The 19952-nt window shown below is 36.1% G+C and overlaps 1 protein-coding gene across 1 annotated transcript; it reads right to left on the bottom strand.

The window, feature by feature from the left end:
- Positions 1 to 233: 233 nt before the first annotated feature.
- LOC137401786 (uncharacterized) lies at positions 234 to 19346 on the bottom strand. The gene is made up of 9 exons (XM_068088271.1): positions 19204 to 19346; positions 18891 to 19015; positions 8081 to 8213; positions 7110 to 7280; positions 6662 to 6740; positions 5380 to 5521; positions 4419 to 4641; positions 3063 to 3740; positions 234 to 705 (listed from the first exon to the last, which is right to left on the bottom strand). The coding sequence occupies exons 3-9, from the start codon at positions 8202 to 8204 to the stop codon at positions 554 to 556; spliced, it is 1569 nt and encodes a 522-aa protein (XP_067944372.1). The 5' UTR covers positions 8205 to 8213; positions 18891 to 19015; positions 19204 to 19346; the 3' UTR covers positions 234 to 553.
- Positions 19347 to 19952: the final 606 nt, after the last annotated feature.

Below are 19952 nucleotides of genomic sequence, written 5' to 3'. Positions count from 1 at the left end.
CTAGTGTTGGGAAGTTAAGGGTCCCTGAACATCCTTGACAGAGCTGCCGATGGCCAACTTTTGGTCTCTAGCATTACTTTTTAGCAATTATCTAACACTTTGCACATCAAAGCTGATTTTTATTCTTGTTTTACAAATTAGAAGCATTCCAGCAAAGGCAGCGACATAAGACGACAATTCCAAAATTATACCTGCAAGCTTGAGTGCATGAAAAAATCTTTTTATTTGAGTATTAATGCATAAAAAAAATTAAAATAGAGTTATAAATGAAGGTATAAGACATACAATGTAATTGTGTAGAAGTAAATCTGAAATTTTGGAATGTTGCGCAAAAAAAATTATACAGATAATATAACAATATAATATAACAATATAATATATATTATGCCGCAGCATATATTATATGATGATTATTATCAATCATCGCGACATATAATATATGGTGATTGATGGTAATAACAAATAATAACTCAGTCAAAAATTAAATACATGAAAATTATAATACAGTAAAAAAATAAAAACTCTTGGAAATAAAATATTCAATTAATTTTATCTACTTATACTCAACGGTAAACTTCATAAGCCCGAGTGTCCTAGCAGCTGCCCAGAGGATACCACCATCAGCAGTGAGGCACATATCATTCATATCCTTACCAACGGAAAACTCTGCAAACTTAGGGTGGGTTAACTCCTCCTTCACCTTACCTATTCAATACACACCATAGTCTTCCTCTAGTATATGCAGTACATATGCTTGTATATGACTAAAATTTTTAAAATAATCAAGTCTTTAAAATAGCCCAGTTTTGCTGAATAGAAGAGTGGCTGTAGTAAAAATGCCAGTGTAATGTCAAGGTCATCATGAGTTACACAATTATGAAGACTCCCGTCATTTCATTATCTTAGTTTTTGTCAACGCCTTGCAGCGCCATGACTACTTTCTGAAAGCATTTTGAATAAATATGTTGAAAGCTTTTTTCCCAGTGGGCAGTATTTTATCGACAACATATTCCTCTAAAATTGTAGCTCAGTATTTGTATTGGCAACGTTTTTATCACTACTTGCAAGGGAAACATAAGTATGTGATCACATTTTACCAATTTTGTAATCTTTCCGCCTGTTTATTGAAAAAAGGTTGTGTCACTTACGGTGGTATAATGTGATACCCCAAATGCCAGACAAAAATTACAGCATGTTGTTTATCGAAAAGAAAAAACAAAAGAGTTTGTAATCTGTAAACAGCAATTATAAATAAAAAGAGTGTTAGAAATTAAAAAAAACTTACAATTTTTATAAAAGGCCCACAAACCATGCAGGCTTTTCATGCAGGACACCATTACATAAGTTCAAAAGTTTAAAACAAATACAGAATGAAACAGCAATGAAATTAATAGCCTTAAAGCCTAAGTTCCTCAAAGTTATGGCACAGATCCCTTGCCAAGTATCGATAATCTAACACACTCTTATAGCCAGTGCTTTGGCTAGATTTCTTTTATAAAGACATCGCATGCAAAGGCATCGGCGAATTGCACCCTCAATGCGTAGTGTAGATATTTGCTGTGGTTACACACACCAAAGCTAATAACAATGCGATGTGTTGACAAATGTATTGACCAATATGATCAGCTGCGTGAAGACCGAGATGCCTTTGCTGAACTTTGCAGAATGTTATTAAAGGATCATCAGGATATTTAAACTGTAACACAAATAATCAGCAGTATATGATAGTATTAATAGTGGTGATGCTGTTTTCTCCTCCATATTTTGTTAACAAAATAAGCTGCACACAGAATAACCCTTTCACCGGGTAAATGTCTACGAAAAGCGTCCGAAAGTCGTGTAATTTTTTGGTGACAATTTAATAAAGTCAGTATTCTATGAACATGCATGGCTTGAGCTGATATTAACTGATTTTTTTGGATGTGATGCTTTCTATTAAAGTAAGTTACTTTGTTTGCAATTTTTCACAAATCCTTGTTCAGACCCAGTCCAATAATTTCCCTTCATCGCTCCACTGTAGCTCTTTTCCATAAATGTAGTTTGGACTATGGTTGCATCTTTGCACGTATACATCGTAAATTTAAATGTGAAATAATTAGCAAGTAGTAGCTAAATTAAGTCTGCTTTGCTACGATTACAATAAAAGATGATTTGGTTATGATACAATTAATACGAAATGAGAAAAAAAAAACCAAAATCCTGAATACGTAGAATTAATAATAACAATTAGTGCATAGAAGTGTGTGTATAAAAATGTTTACTGTTCCAGCAGAAGCAATCTATCAAAACTTTGAATACGATATACTGGCACTTCTCAATACTGGCACAAACTGTAAAAGTGAGATATCGTACTGCATCTGTCTGACCGAATGAAAAGAGGATGTAGAGGCTATTCATATTCATATTCAAGATTCAAGAATTGACCTTGACCGTGATTTAGCAATTGGATCCTACGAAAAACCGGAAATAAAAGTTCACGAAAACGCAAAAAAAAGCCTCGTGTTTCATAGAGTTAATAGAATTCACAGAGTTAAAAATAATACGTCGTTTAGTGTGTGCATACGCTATATGGTATAAGATAACCACCTTGATCATTATGCCTTATCTAGCTCAGTGTTAGAGCGTGTGGATTGAAATCTGATGGTTGTAATCTCTGTAAGTTCTAATCCATCTAAATGTAAAATTTCAAATACAAAGATTTTAATCGCGATAGCTGGACAATCACAACGATGAATACGGACAAACTTTGAGAGATGTAGATATAGATAAAAGACAATGTCTTCATCTACCTATAATTTGTGTGAAGCCGTGTTGTCATTATCATCTGAGCCAATCACAGGTGCTACTATCATTAACAGTGAATAAAATTGAATTGAGATAATATTATAATAATATTACATATTTCAGCTAATCTCAGATGCATCGACTTTATCTCTACCAACAAAGACAAAACTTGTTCACTTCAAAATGACTCATTAACGACGTTTTGCCAGTGCATCGCAAATGCGTTGGCTACACAAACGATGTATCTCGCCAGGTCTCAACTTATATAGTATGCTAACCTGAATGGGAGGAGAGTCTGTAGAGAGATTTGCTGCTTTCCGACCACACCCACATATCCTGTCTTACACCACAGCAGATACCAACAGGGTTTGACACTGCAGAGCTGGTCCATTTCTCAGTGCCATCTTTCAGGCATCTCATTTGGACCTTGTTAGCTTTGGGATCGCTGATGGCAATAGAGTCCCCTGGACAGCTAGCTAGGTATTCTGGTGCCCTGAATTCAAGATTTGTAATGTAAGTCGGTGGTCGAATAAGGAAAAAAATTTTGGAGTATTGATAACCTACAGGATATACGCACAGCCTGCAGCTCTCTGTATCTGATACATACACCTTATCATTACTAACCGTGAGCTGACTGACATACTTATAATCAGGGACCGGCCAACTCCTGATTCTTTTATAGCTGCTCCCGCTAAAAATTATAACGCGCCTCTTGCTACTAGGTGGAAAGTCTACACACAAAGTATACACTTTGCCTTTATACTCTTGCACAGAGAGAACCTGACTGTTAGGCACTGCAATACATCGAACCAGCCTGCCATCCTTGTCGAGAATATCAAAACCTCCATTTCTGCCAACCATCAGTTGTCCATTAGATGCTTCTTTGACTGTATAACATGGCTTATTCGTGATGACTTGACAGCACACGATCACTGCCTTAGTGCTACTCTGTATAGCTATAAAATAGCACAAAGTTATAGAGACACAGGAGAAAACAAATAAATGCTAACATATCAGGTAAAACTTTGGATTCTATTGAGATATTTGGTGAACTGGCGGCACCTTCTTTATATCTCATGGCATAAAATTGTCATAGAATTTATCTCTAATATCTTCTCAGAGTGTTTAGTTATTTGTCTCTTACATAGTGTTATGTTTCCTTCTCTGTTACATAAGACTAACTCTACTAACTTCACACATATTAACTATGTTAACTGAGTTAAATTTACTTCTAGCTGGGCGCCTCTGAGCAGAGATAATTCAAATTATGTTATTGCACTTTTTCTGTTTGATGAGATCAACTCTGTCCACTTCAAACATATTCAATTACAAGGATTTATTGTTGAGAATCACATTATAATAATATTTACACAAATAGGCATTAAAGCTATCACTCATCTTATGTAATTATATATAGTTTGACATCAATGGCAATTAATTCAACAAAAGTTAACAGTATGCTAAAATCAAAGAATGCCACAAGTTACAGATTAACAAAATATTAGAAGGTCTTTAGACAAATACCTTTTTTGGTTGTAAACAATAAACATTATTAGAATAAGGGGAAGCAACAGTTTTATATGAGCTGAGATCTCACGCTAGTATATATTTTCTATCACCACCTGTAAACCTACCTACAGTCATCTGATGTACAAGTCGGATGTACTCAGTGTCTGACACTTGACTGATACCAGCAGTGTAGTAGTCAAGAACTGCTCTTTCTCCTTCCTCAAGGGTCTTTAGTGACAATATCTGATGTGAGGTTTTTAGTTGTTCGTGTTTTACATGAATATCAGCGACTGTTTCACACGAAGCACCTGCTATCTCCTGCTGCATCTCAGAAGCTATTTGAGTTCTCTAAAAATGATCGAATACATGAAAGAAAACCAAAACCTAAACAGAGTAAGTATATTTGAGGTAAGTCTTAAATATTATTCATATACTTACATTGCAGTCAAAATGCACTGCTCAGTCACTGCTTCAGAAATGTTACTAAATAACTGCAATATATTGTGCTCGTTAAGCAAGGAAACATAGTATTTTGTATCACAAGATTTTACTAAAATTTAAAATGTCATCATAGCGTCAACATGTCAACAGAGCTCATAAAAATAATTTTTCATTTCCTTTTGAAAATGGTTGAAAATCATACCAATATGTCCACTTGCAACGTTTTTGCGTTCAACTAGAAATTTCAATTTTTTGAGACCTTTAAAATATGAGAACGGATTCCTTTTCACGGACCCAAATGGACTGCTGACGCAACAAAACCTGTAATCAACAGCGCAAGAATTTAGCTTCAAGACAATGATTCAGGGGAGACAAGTCTACATTTAATATCTGCCTTTTTCTTTTTTTTAAGGTTAAGATTCTCAAGTTATGCTTAATTTAATTCTTGTCTAATAAGTTCTTTGAATATATTTTACAATAGAAAGTGAGAGGAAAACAGCCAAAGTACAGAAGTTCTCTTTGAACAAATTCACAATTTCATCCCGTTTATCACTTGGTGATTGTCTGAGAAAAATGTGAATATGGGCTCGTCAGACATTTTGGTATCTTGACAATTAATTGAAAGTCGGGAATGTTTGTACTAACAGCACTTTCTAGAGCATTGATCTCTATCTCTTTTTTTGTCTTCCACTCTTCAAATTGTCTGACGCTCTCTTCCTTCAATTTCACAAACTCAACTAGTTGGTGGGTAGACTCCGGGTTAGTACAGCTGGGCTTAAAACTGCATCTATATGATAGCAAATGGTATTTACATGATAGCAAATGGTATTTACATGATAGCAAATGGTAGTTGCATGATAGCAAATGGTAGTTACATGATAGAAAATGATAGTTACATGGTAGCAAATGGTAGTTAGATGATAGCAAATGGTAGTTATATGATAGCAAATGATAGTTACATGATACCAAATGATAGTTACATGATAGCAAATGGCAGTTACATGATAGCAAATGGTAGTTACATGATAGCAAATGGTAGTTACATTATAGCAAATGGTAGTTACATGATAGCAAGTGATAGATACATGATAGCAAATGATAGTTACATAATAGCAAATGGTAGAAAAAAGATAGCAAATAGTAGTTACATGATAGCAAATGGTAGTTACATGATAGCAAATGATAGTTACATGATAGCAAATGGTAGTTACATGATAGCAAATGATAGATACATGATAGCAAATGATAGTTACATGATGGCAAATAGTAGTTACATGATAGCAAATGGTAGTTTTATGATAGCAAATGATAGATACATGATAGCAAATGGAATTTACATGATAGTAAATGGTAGTTACACGATAACAAATGATAGTTATATGATAGCAAATAGTAGTTACATGATAGCAAATGGTAGTTTTATGATAGCAAATGATAGTTACATGATAGCAAATGGAATTTACATGATAGTAAATGGTAGTTACATGATAACAAATGATAGTTATATGATAGCAAATGATAGTTACATGATAGCAAATGATAGTTACATGATAGCAAATAGTAGTTACATGATAGCAAATGGTAGTTACATGATAGCAAATGGTAGTTTTATGATAGCAAATGATAGTTACATGATAGCAAATGGAATTTACATGATAGCAAATGGTAGTTACATGATAGCAAATGGTAGTTACATGATAGCAAATGGTAGTTACATGATAGCAAATGGTAGTTACATGATAGTAAATGGTAGCTACATGATAGCAAATGGTAGTTACATGATAGCAAATGGTAGTTATATGATAGCAAATGGAAGTTAAAATGATCAAAAAGTAGCTGTGCACTGCTCAAGACACCAAGTCGCGAATTGTTTTACCGGGCCCCTTATCGGTTCAGTGAATTGAGACTATTAAAATATTGCTATTACCTTGTGCATAAAAAGCTTTGACAGCCATAGCAATGCCAATCTATTGGTCGGCTGCATCCATCAGTTTCACACATGAGTTCTGTTAACGAGAATGAAAAGCTATATTTCATTGACCCGTTGAATGTTTTACCAGCAATCTATAAGGATAGAGATAGAGAGTAGAGGGAGGGTCTGTGAAGTGAGAGAATGAGAAATGATGTACATCGGGTGAGGACACAAAGGGTCACGTTACTTTTGTAAGGACAAGATGGATAAAGTGAGTTTAGTGTTAAAGGTGGGTCTGCGGTTGAGAATCTTCCACTGAAGGCATGCAGGATGCAGAAGGTTTGAGGATATCATGATCACCATTAAAAACTCCGCAGCCCACTTTTACTTCAGCCGAATGACAAAATCACAACAATCATTCCATATCTTATGAAATCGTAGGCAAAGCAAACATAAAAGTTACCGTTATGAAAATTGCTTTCTTCAATAACGGCACTAAGGGTGTCCAACTCTCTTTCAATGTCTGCAGCTAGCCTGCAAATCGGGTAGGCAGAGGGAGATAACTTCAGTTCCTTCCTACAGTAAGGGCAAGTTGGTGACTGCCTCTTTTCTGATGCTGTTGAAGCAATCCGTTCTAAAAATGTAAGTAATATCTACATTAGTATTTACCCTGCATGCAGACATTTTAGTAGCTCATAAGATAGCGAGTATCAATATCATGCCAGTAAATAGTTTAGGCTTTCAATACAGTACCAGACTTACGAACATCTACCGGTATCAATCTTGCAACACTTGAGTCGCCTCCCATGACTCACCTAAGCAAGTGAGGCGCCTCCCATGACTCACCTAAGCAAGTGAGGCACCTCCCATGACTCACCTAAGCAAGTGAGGCACCTCCCATGACTCACCTAAGCAAGTGAGGCACCTCCCATGACTCACCTAAGCAAGTGAGGCACCTCCCATGACTTACCTAAGCAAGTGAGGCACCTCCCATGACTCACCTAAGCAAGTGAGGCACCTCCTATGACTTACCTAAGCAAGTGAGGCACCTCCCATGACTCACCTAAGCAAGTGAGGCACCTCCCATGACTCACCTAAGCAAGTGAGGCACCTCCCATGACTCACTTAAGCAAGTGAGGCACCTCCCATGACTCACCTAAGCAAGTGAGGCACCTCCCATGACTCACCTAAGCAAGTGAGGCACCTCCCATGACTCACCTAAGCAAGTGAGGCACCTCCTATGACTCACCTAAGCAAGTGAGGCACCTCCTATGACTCACCTAAGCAAGTGAGGCACCTCCCATGACTCACCTAAGCAAGTGAGGCACCTCCCATGACTCACCTAAGCAAGTGAGGCACCTCCCATGACTCACCTAAGCAAGTGAGGCACCTCCCATGACTCACCTAAGCAATAAGGTACCTTCCATGACTCACCTAAGCAAGCGAGGCAGACAGTATTTTGACATGGCAGCAGCCGTAGCTCATTTTGTTCTTCACAAATGTGGCAGATCAAATTGTTCCTCAGCTCCTCCACAATCTTTGCCTCTCGAGCTGCCATGGTCTAATGCTGCTGGGAAAAGACATTTAGTATTACAGATATAAAAACAAGCAATAACTCATGTAAACCTTAATATCCCATATAGATTACATTTTGCTATTTTTCGAGTTTTAGTATTTCTATAAGAGGTTCTACAAAAAATTAATAACCAAGAAAATGATTTTTAATCAAACTGGTTTGGATTAAAGTGAATGTAGAAGGAATAACATTGCTGAGTTTTATACCAAAACATGACCTCTACCACGTCTGTTATTAATTACTTTGAAAGCGCATAATTCTTGGAGCTCAGGCAAAGTTAATGCCGCGGGTAGAGGTGAGCTATATTATCTCCTACATTATAAAACTCTGATCTTGCATTCTTGACACCATTCACTGAGATTAAGTGCGTCATAAAATATTGCTTTGAGCTGGTTTTGATCCCATGACCTTTAGCATGGAGCTTCTACCATTTGTGCCACTCAGCCGTTTCACCAAGTGAATGAATAATCTTTACTATAATAAGAGTCCCGTGATGTTAATAGATTCTCTTGTGAGTGAAGAACTTAAGTAACGGACTAGCTACAACTTATTAATGTGTAAAAGCAGGTCCACTTCAGACAACGGAAATCTTAGAACTTTAATTTTTACTATAAATGTGTCTTGATATATTTGATTAGAAATTTTTGGAAAATTAAAAATTGAAAAAGTTTGTTTATGAGAATGCCTGAAACCTGAAAATGCTCAAAATATACGGAATTGAAATAGCCATCTACATACTTATAACATCCTATTTCAGTGAATAGATTAAATTTCAGTGTTAATAATCTGGTTTAATGGTATTAATAGTGTTTTTTCTTGTTACTCAAAAGAATTATCAAATATTATGTTTTGTTATTTTTGTATAATACCAGACAAACTCGGTATTATAAGCTAGTAGCATCAGCAGTCAAATAGCATACTGCTCATTTACAGACTGTTCTACCCTAGGACACTTATGTATTCATCTCAACTAACTTTCGCGTTTTCGCGGAGTCATCCTCTCGCGAAAATTTCACGCGCGAAACTAAACTATCATAACGGATGAGCAAAAACGCGGAATTAAATAGCTTTGTTCATTGATAGTCCAAGCAACCAATGGCAGCAAGCGATCAAATTGCATTATCGATCTTGTCCACACAATTCTACCTGCGGTTCACAATTACAAACTAGTTCCAAATTGAAAAAAATTTTCTTACCAGTGAACCGAACCTGAGGAATCTAAGTATGTTTGTTCCACTGCATTTATTTTCACATAACTATATTTTCGCAATCATTAGAGATGCGAAATTAAGTTGCAGCAAAATTTTACTCTGTGTGCTACTCATGAAACTAAATACTAGCGAAATATGAGTGTCCTAGGGTATTCGGAGAGGCGCAGGCCATGCTGCAATCTTATGTGACATCCTTTACTGAATGACTTTAAAATAAAATATTTCAACTTTTTAAAAGATATAATACATACACTATATATGATATATATAGTAATATACATTATTTGTTTCAAAAAATCTTGCACATGACCAGGCTTGATGCTAGTGATTTGTATTGGCTACATGTACTTATAGTCGAACCCTGAAACTGGTAAATAGTTACAAATAATACAAACGCTTGCCTTTTATTTGTACAAGCTTGCATCATGGAAATGTGTACAAGGTGACTAATTGCTTCATTGCTCATTCAAGCTCTATTCAAATCACTAGATGTCTTTGCAATGCTTGTAGTAATATCAGCACATGTACATGTAGTTTACCAAAAATGCCATTATAACGAAAGCCTTAGAGTGAAAAGTCTGTGTAATAATTCGGCACTCAACAGCCAACAAAGAACTCGTGCAACTTTACCATCAGCGGTAAAATTACCTCAAACATCTGTAGATCAAAAGAACTACGGTTACAGAGTCACTCGCATCAAGTTCTAAAAGATGTAATGAGAAAATATAGATACTTTTCTAATATTTGAGATGTTGTTAGTAATTTTAGGTGACCTGATGTTTGTAATCTGGTAATCTGACTACCGAGAAGTTTCAAGATTCAAAAAATTCATGAAAGTTGACCAAAGTTAAAACGCGTAGACGAAAAAGACTACAAAAATGACGCCATTTTAACCGCGATCAAGTTTTGTCAACTCAAAAAACTTGACAGTCAGATAAGATCACCTGCAACAACAAATGATGAACAACATCAATACTTTTTAATAAAATCTTTTAAAATTTGACATGAGTGACCTTAAAGTGACCTTACACCGTTTAAACCTTTAATTATGACCGCAACCGCCGCAGTATCAAATTTGAGCAAATTCCTCTGCGCATGAAGTGATTCCCAACATATGACTTGAAGTTTCTCAAAACGTTGCAAGTTTGTACGAAGTGAAGAGGCAGTTAAGAGCTAAAATTATAATAATAATAATAATAATAATAGAAACGCTAATAGCTGAGTTAGTAGAAACCTCAACCAAGGTATAATTTAGCAGACGACATCAAATATATTTCTAGCCAACCCACAACTGCAGAGCTGATGCACCATAGAGCTAACCATAGAGCCTACAATTTTGTTTGAAAGGCACAAAAATGAAGTTCAGCAAAATGTCTTTTCTTAAATTACAAATGTAATGATTTAGTTCTTACGCATATAATTTACTTTTATACATTTATTGTTTAAATAGCTTTGTTTAATGCATTCATTTTAATGCTTCGTAAAACATAACATACTGACTAGCAACATACTGACTAGCAACATACTGACTAGCAACACACTGACTAGCAACATACTGACTAGCAACATACTGACTAGCAACATACTGACTAGCAACACACTGACTAGCAACATACTGACTAGCAACACACTGACTAGCAACACACTGACTAGCAACATACTGACTAGCAACATACTGACTAGCAACACACTGACTAGCAACATACTTACTAACAACATACTGACTAACAACATACTGACTAGCAACATACTGACTAGCAACACACTGACTAGCAACATACTGACTAGCAACATACTGACTAAAAACATACTGACTAGCAACACACTGACTAGAAACATACTGACTAGCAACATACTGACTAGCAACACACTGACTAGACACACTGACTAGCAACACACTGATCGACAACATACTGACTAGCAACATACTGACTAGCAACATACTGACTAGCAACATACTGACTAGCAACATACTGACTAGCAACATACTGACTAAAAACATACTGACTAGCAACACACTGACTAGAAACATACTGACTAGCAACATACTGACTAGCAACACACTGACTAGACACACTGACTAGCAACACACTGATCGACAACATACTGACTAGCAACATACTGACTAGCAACATACTGACTAGCAACACACTGACTAGCAACATACTGACTAGCAACATACTGACTAAAAACATACTGACTAGCAACACACTGACTAGAAACATACTGACTAGCAACATACTGACTAGCAACACACTGACTAGACACACTGACTAGCAACACACTGATCGACAACATACTGACTAGCAACATACTGACTAGCAACATACTGACTAACAACATACTGACTAGCAACATACTGACTAGCAACATACTGACTAGCAACACACTGACTAGCAACATACTGACTAGCAACATATTGACTAGCAACATACTGGCTAACAGCATACTGACTAGCAACATACTGACTAGCAACATACTGACTAGAAACATACTGACTAGCAACATACTGACTAGCAACATACTGACTAGCAACATACTGACTAGCAACATACTGACTAGCAACACACTGACTAGCAACATACTGACTAGCAACATACTGACTAGCAACACACTGACTAGCAACATACTGACTAACAACATACTGACTAGAAACATACTGACTAACAACATAACGACTAACAACATACTGACTAACAACATACTGACTAGCAACATACTGACTAACAGCATACTGACTAACAACATACTGACTAGCAACATACTGACTAGCAACATACTGACTAGCAACATACTGACTAGCAACACACTGACTAGCAATACACTGACTAGCAACATACTGACTAGCAACATACTGGCTAACAGCATACTGACTAGCAACATACTGACTAGCAACATACTGACTAGAAACATACTGACTAGCAACATACTGACTAGCAACATACTGACTAGCAACACACTGACTAGCAACATACTGACTAGCAACATACTGACTAGCAACATACTGGCTAACAGCATACTGACTAGCAACATACTGACTAGCAACATACTGACTAGCAACATACTGACTAGCAACATACTAACAACATACTGACTAAAACATACTGACTAACAACATACTGACTAGCAACATACTGACTAGCAACATACTGACTAGCAACATACTGACTAGCAACATACTGACTAACAACATACTGACTAGCAACATACTGACTAGCAACATACTGACTAGCAACATACTGACTAGCAACATACTGACTAGCAACATACTGACTAGCAACATACTGGCTAGCAACATACTGACTAGCAACATACTGACTAACAACATACTGACTAGAAACATACTGGCTAACAGCATACTGACTAGCAACATACTGACTAGCAACATACTGACTAACAACATACTGACTAGACACATACTGACTAGCAACACACTGACTAACAACATACTGACCAGCAACCCACTGACTAGCAACATACTGACTAGCAACATACTGACTAGTAACATACTGGCTAACAACATACAGACTAGCAACATACTGACTAGCAACATACTGACTACCAACATACTGACTAGCATCACACTGACTAGCAACATACCGACTAACAACATACCGACTAGCAACAAACTGACTAACAACATACTTACTAGCAACATACTGACTAGCAACATACTGACTAACAACATACTGGCTAACAACATACTGACTAGTAACATACTGACTAACAACATACTGACTAATAACATACTGACTTACAACATACTGACTAACAACCTACTGACTAGCAACATACTGACTAGCAACATACTGACTAACAACCTACTGACTAGCAACATACTGACTAGCAACATACTGACTAACAACATACTGACTAACAACATACTGACTAGCAACATACTGACTAACAACATACTGACTAACAACACATTGACTAGCAAAACTGATTGCTTTCAAATTTATCAACAGTTGAAACAAACTATGACAAATTTTAATGTATTGATTCAAGTTTTGCAACATCTGGTGGTGTCAACTGTATATAGGTTTATTTCCTCATACAGTCAACATCTACTGTCTAGGTTTTTACTGTACGCTGTGCCCATGCTCCACAGAAGCTAACGAAAAGAATAACAAAAACAGCAGGCATGAATAACAGTAGAGGTATATAAAGACATACTAAATACTTATGTATACCATGATGATAAGAAATATGTAGTATCTAAAAGATTGAGTATGATCCAGAGAATTTGTAATGTTGGGGTATGAAGAATACCAATATCGGATACGATTTGGTATTGTTATCGATTTATTTCCTCCGATTAGTAACAATCGGACACAAATTGTCTGATTAGTAACAATCGGGCACAAGTTGGTGTCCGATTTTTACCTTCACAACCTTACGATTTTGTGGAAGCTGTTAAATATGTTTGTGAATATTTCTGTAAAATATTCATGGTAATGTCTATGAATTTCCATGAAGGTTTCCAGAGAATATTCAGGAAATATTTTTAGAAAATAATCCGGAAATTTCTAAATATCATAACCACGAAAAAAACAAAAGAAAGTAGTGTTCTTCTTGAAGAATGAAGGATATCTATTCACCTCAGCGAGAGATACCTTGTTAGGTCTGTCACGGGAGTGTTTGAGGTTCGACCAATGAGAATACTCTTATTGTCCATAACCTTTGTATTCTAAAATTCCATTGTTTATCTAAGCGATATCTCACTTATCAATTCAGTGAATTGTAATTTTACTCGTGTCATAAGTATTATTGGAAGGAACAAAGAGGAAGCAGTCATGTGGTCAGCGGGTAGATGATGTAAAGGCAAGTGTTCGTACTTAACACGATTCTGCATATGGAGCTAATGGTGGTTTTCCTTACAAATTACTTTGAGAAACATGATAAATTTGGCTTTAGTATGTGAGGAACTAACTACTTGCTCATATGTGTGAGTAGTAACTACTACTACTAGTTACTAATACTACTACTGTCATTAACTACTACTTACTACTACTACTGTCGTAGTAGTAGTAACTACTACTACGACTACTAGCCTAACTAACTACTATGTGTGAGAAATCTCTTAAAGATTGAATATGAGGGCTTCTTATCTTAGTGCAAGCAGAGGCTGAGCACGGTTTTCAAAAACATGGTTACTCAGACGATCGCTCTGCAATCTTGACTAGACATGTCTGATTCCACTGGCCAGGGAACCTTAAAGGTTGATTTGCAACAAAATTCACATTACAGTCCATGCATTGTAAGTGTTTATTTGTTTTATATTATGTAGAATATAACTATAACATGATCCGTCAAAATATTTAACAGTTTAGTTCTATGCATACCATTATGAGCTATATGATGGACAAAACAGGTGCTCCAGTTCTGTTTGTTTTCAATGAGTACCCCTTTGAAGTGCATATCAACATGTAGCAGAATAGCTGTGGGAACTATGGCCTAGTGGACTAGAAGCATGACCTGCAAACAACAGGTTGGGGTTGAAAGCCCAAAAGGGCCACTGGTGGTAACAGGAATGATGTCCTGCCTTAGATCACTCTCTACAATTGCACATGTCTATTTTCAAAGTGCTAATTGATCTTTCAACCTTTATGTTCATAAAATTTGATTTAAACAGGATTTGATTTGTATCAGCGGGTCAGGATGAAGATTAGTGCTTTGCTGATGTGTTGTTTTTCTGGAGCTAATAGCTTTTCATTTGTTAAGGTTGACTTGCAACAAAATTCACATTACAGTTATTTGGTATCAAAAGATTCACCATGTCTTACTCTGTTGTGTTGTAGGTGTCAAATATGTGGAAAAGTGATTACAAGCTTTTAAAAGTTCAAAAACAAAGAGTTGATCGCAGCCATCACGAAAATGCTCTAGATTAGAATCCCTTTATTTCGATGATGTACTCAAACATTTTGGTTACTGTTTTGACACGTTATGTTATCACCTAAATTTAAATGCCAATTAAAAGCTAGATATAAAACGTCTCGTAGCACTAGTTTATGAGAGACACTTCGAGTTTTACCGAAAAAGCCCATATCAAATATAGATGCTCGCTACTTTACAGTTTCGTTTCAGCCTGGTCTAATCATCTAGTCCGTATTCTGATCATGTGACCTATACTTCCGGCCGAATGGCGCGAACAATTTCTGTAGCATTTTTCGCCTATCACAGGTGACCAACAAGCTCGTCATGTTTGTCAGACAATGATATGCACTCCTTCAAAGTAAGGTTAAAAAATTGAAGTAATTTTTAGGTTAGTTTTTGAAATATCAGTGCTCAAAGTGACAGAATTACAATGTTGATAAAATAGACGCGCAAGACCAATAAACATGGTTTTATTGAATGTTTATATATTTGTGAAAATATTTCGACGTATGAGGTTGCATGAAAGTGTAAACAGAAGCTATCGTGTTCAACTTGTATCGTTCAAGCTACCGTGTTCGCATTTGAGCCGTTTTAGAAAGGGATGCCGATCTACGGTGGTTTCATGATGGCTACGATTTACTGTTAGTTTTTGAGCTTTCAAGAGCTTGGAGGCACATTTCCACATACACTATTTGGCACCCACAACACTCGAGAGTAAGACAAGGTGACTCTTTTGACACCAAATAACTGTAATGTGAATTTTGTTGCAAGTCAACCTTTAAAGTATAAATTTGAATAGCCAACATATTATACATGTATTTAGCCACTCGGATATAATATATGCTTCTTTTATACACGATCAATATTATTTATAATGATTATGATATGTAGATACGTAGACGTGTCCAGTTGTAGAGCGTAATCTAAGGCTGTCACTCCTGTTACCACCCGTACCCCTTTTGGAAATTGAAGCCCAACCTGTTGTTTGCAGGTTGAGCTTCGAACATTTTCAACGACGCTGTAATCAACGGCCGTGAATAAACGCTAAGTGAGTGTTGGGAAAAAAGAAAAAAGTAGTCGATACAAAACAATAAGACCAGTACAATAACTGCACAATAACTGCACAATAACTGTACAATAACTGTAAAATAACTGTACAATAACTGTACAATAACTGTACAATAACTGTACAATAACTGTACAATAACTGCACAATAACTGCACAATAACTGTACAATAACTGTACAGTTATTAACTGTACAATAACTGTACAATAAATGTACAGTAACTGTACATTAAATTAGAAAATTAAGTTAAGTTTTTTCGGTATTGAAGGACCGTAGTGGTGAGTTTGGAAGATGTTGAAATGGATAAGGCAATGTTAAGGCAATTTACATGTATTTCACTGTTTGAATTACAAACAATACTTACTATGTAAATGCTTGCGGGACAGATTATTCATGATGTAAGAATATCTACTGTCCAATGGAAAAATGTAGAAATACGAAATAATGTGAAATGTAGTCATCTATACTGAGGGCCTTTGTTGCCCTTAGCAACTAGACCACAAAAACATTAACAACATAACACAATTTTTGAATGATAAACTTCAGGCTTCATGAATGGTAAACAAATAAAATTAAAAAAAAAATTTACTAAAGCATCCCCAGCCAACAGAAAACCCTACTGTTCATGGGACAAATCCATTTGGACATTTCGAGAGAGGTTAATGTAAATTGATTGGGAAAAAGCTTCTCACTAAATAAATTTACTCTGGTACTGAGGCTAGATATGGAGAAATAACTGGTACTGAGGCTAGATATGGAGAAATAACTGGTACTGAGGCTAGATATGGAGAAATAACTGGTACTGAGGCTAGATATGGAGAAATAACTGGTACTGAGGCTAGATATGGAGAAATAACTGGTACAGAACTGCAAACTTTCTCTTGTTGCTTAGCAAAGCTTGGCTTGTTTTAAGGTCAAGCAGTTGTTTCCTGATGTAGAAATTGTCTTACCCTTGCATAGCTGCAATAAGGCTGAGAATATAAACAAATGGCGCCTTACTGTGCCTCGCGTTGCGTGTTCACAACTCGAGTTGTACAACTCGAGCTTTAAAACTTACAACTCGAGTTGCACAACTCGAGTTGTGAAAACGCAATGCGACTTTTCAAAAGTAAGGTGCAATATATTGGTATTACGGTAGCATAACCGTAGATCTGGTTATATTAACAATGGTATATCAATAGGCAGCCGTTAGCTAATAGAAATTAAACTATGTACGTACTGTAAAACTAGAACTAATAGCGAATTATTAGAATTATACTGTGCCGAGTTTGCAACTCGAGTTGTACAACTCGAGTTTGTAAACATAACTCGAGTTGTACAACTCGAGTTCATCAAAACCCAAGCCGAGTTCTTTCAACAGCAACTCGAGTTCAACAACTCGGCTTGAGAACATCTCATCATTTTATTTTCTCTAGCTATATGGAATTTTTTTGTGCATCATTAAACGCCGTTGAAATAATTTCTATGTTCATTTTCGGTGTTCATTCAGTTTCTTGTCAGATTCTAGAGAGATGACTCTTTTTTCATTTGAAAAAGAAGTTGCCCGGCTGGCTGCGAATTTCTTTTTCCCAAACAGGTTTACATACGGCAGTAAAATTTTGGCTCATGATTGGCTTTAGTAATTGCGTTTTAGTAACCAAAACTTATATCATTACATTAGAAATCAATGGTTATAATTAGAAAGGAACACAAAATTCTAAATAACGTAGCAAAACTGATGTTATCATTCAAAAAGTGCTGTTAAAACGTAAGAGGCGCTCACTTAAAACTCATTAATTTAAGCCATTTTGAATAAAATTTTGGAATTTTGTGTTCCTCTCTAATTATAACTATTGACTTTCAATGTAATGATGTAGGTTTTGATTAATAAAACTCAATTACTAAAGCCAATCATGAGCCAAAATTTTACTGCCGTATGTAAACCTGTTTGGGAAAAAAATTTCGCTGCTCGGTTCTCATATAGATTGTTTTTAGTTTGCTTTTTACATTCTACAATTGTTTTTGTCTCTTTATATTTATAGAAATGAATATGCGCAAATCTCGCCAATATATATAATTTAAATATGTATACATATTTAAATTATTATTAAATTTCTGTAAATGAGACACCCCAATTACTCACTTTGCTTTCTTTACGAACCCTGTTAGTTTTGCGTAACACAACTCGAGTTCATCAAAAACCCAGGCCGAGTTGTACAACACGGCAACTCGAGTTGTACAACTCGAGTTGTGAACGCGCAAGGCGAGGCACTGTAAGGCGCCATATAAACAAGCATTCCAACTTTTACCTGTCTTCACACTACTCTACAACTCCACTCATGCAGTTGCTGTTTGTCTGCTATCAATATTTGAAAATTCAAAGACTTATCTTCAGTTACACCCTGTTGAAGTACATTACAGGCAGTGATTACAGCTAATGTAATAATCATTGCTTCAATACACTGAAGAGGAAGCAAGAGGAAGCTATCTTTATCAGCTTGTCACCTGACTACTTATAGGGCTGAACGACGTACCTGGTGATATGATAGTAGACTCTAGTTTAGGTGGCAGACAATTCTGAATAGTTCGATTCTAGAAGTTCTTTTTTCAATCTAAGCCAATCATCTAGAAAATTTCCTTAGGAGGGATTGTCCGCTCACTGTGAAATTATAATGGCATCATCTTGGTTTGTTATCATATTGTAATACTTTAAAATTCACAGCTACAATGTTAATTAATATAATGAACAAGACCTTTCTAGAGCTGCTACCATGAATTGCTTCCAACTTTTAAATGGTTTTTTAAATGGAGGCTGCCTTTTTTTTCGAGTGTATCTAAAGTCTGTACCTGGTTAAAACAGCATGACGTCAGCATCTAGTCCTCTGGTTTTCATGATTCTTAGTTTGTCCGGTAGAGAAGATGCTCTCTACAAATATCTGATATTTATCAACATGCTTGAGACTGACATATAATCAATTTTTCTACCAAGAATGCAATTGTCAGCCTTGGCTGACAGCTTCTACTACTACTGTAATTAAAACCATCTGTGTGTGTTTTTTAATTTCATCAATTAGTAGAAAAATAACATTAAGAAAAAATAAAGAAATATTTACAATATTGACTAGGTTAAACAAAATAATGAAGGTTAGTTTATATTGTTAAGGCATGATGAGGCTCACATGCGCAGTAGCACTGCAGCTAGTCGAGGCGCGGGACCCACAGGAACTGGGAAACTCAAACAGCAGGTCGTCCCTCTAGGAATCTAGGCTTAACGAGTAGCTGATTTATTATTACTTTAGTAGCTGATACAAATTGATAGCTGAATTACAAGTGGCTACAAGGAATCAAATGCAACTCAGCCAGCATACAATTAGCAGCTAGATTTAAATTAATTCTACCATAGAGACAATCTTCAGGCTTACCTCTCAGCGCAGATGGACTGGCAAAAAGAGTGACTGGCTTTCGCTTAGCAAAAATCTCACGTGGTAAGATGTTGGCTGATAAGATTTGACCAATCAGAAAGAAGAATGAGTCACACATTCAGTCTTGTAAATGCTTGGATAAGCGCATTCTATGAAAGTCTTAGAATGGAAATT

Source organism: Watersipora subatra, chromosome 8 (assembly GCF_963576615.1).
Source record: "Watersipora subatra chromosome 8, tzWatSuba1.1, whole genome shotgun sequence".
Classification (NCBI taxonomy): domain Eukaryota; kingdom Metazoa; phylum Bryozoa; class Gymnolaemata; order Cheilostomatida; family Watersiporidae; genus Watersipora; species Watersipora subatra.
The sequence above is the reverse complement of the archived record's forward strand: the minus strand, read 5'-3'. Positions and strand labels throughout refer to the sequence as shown.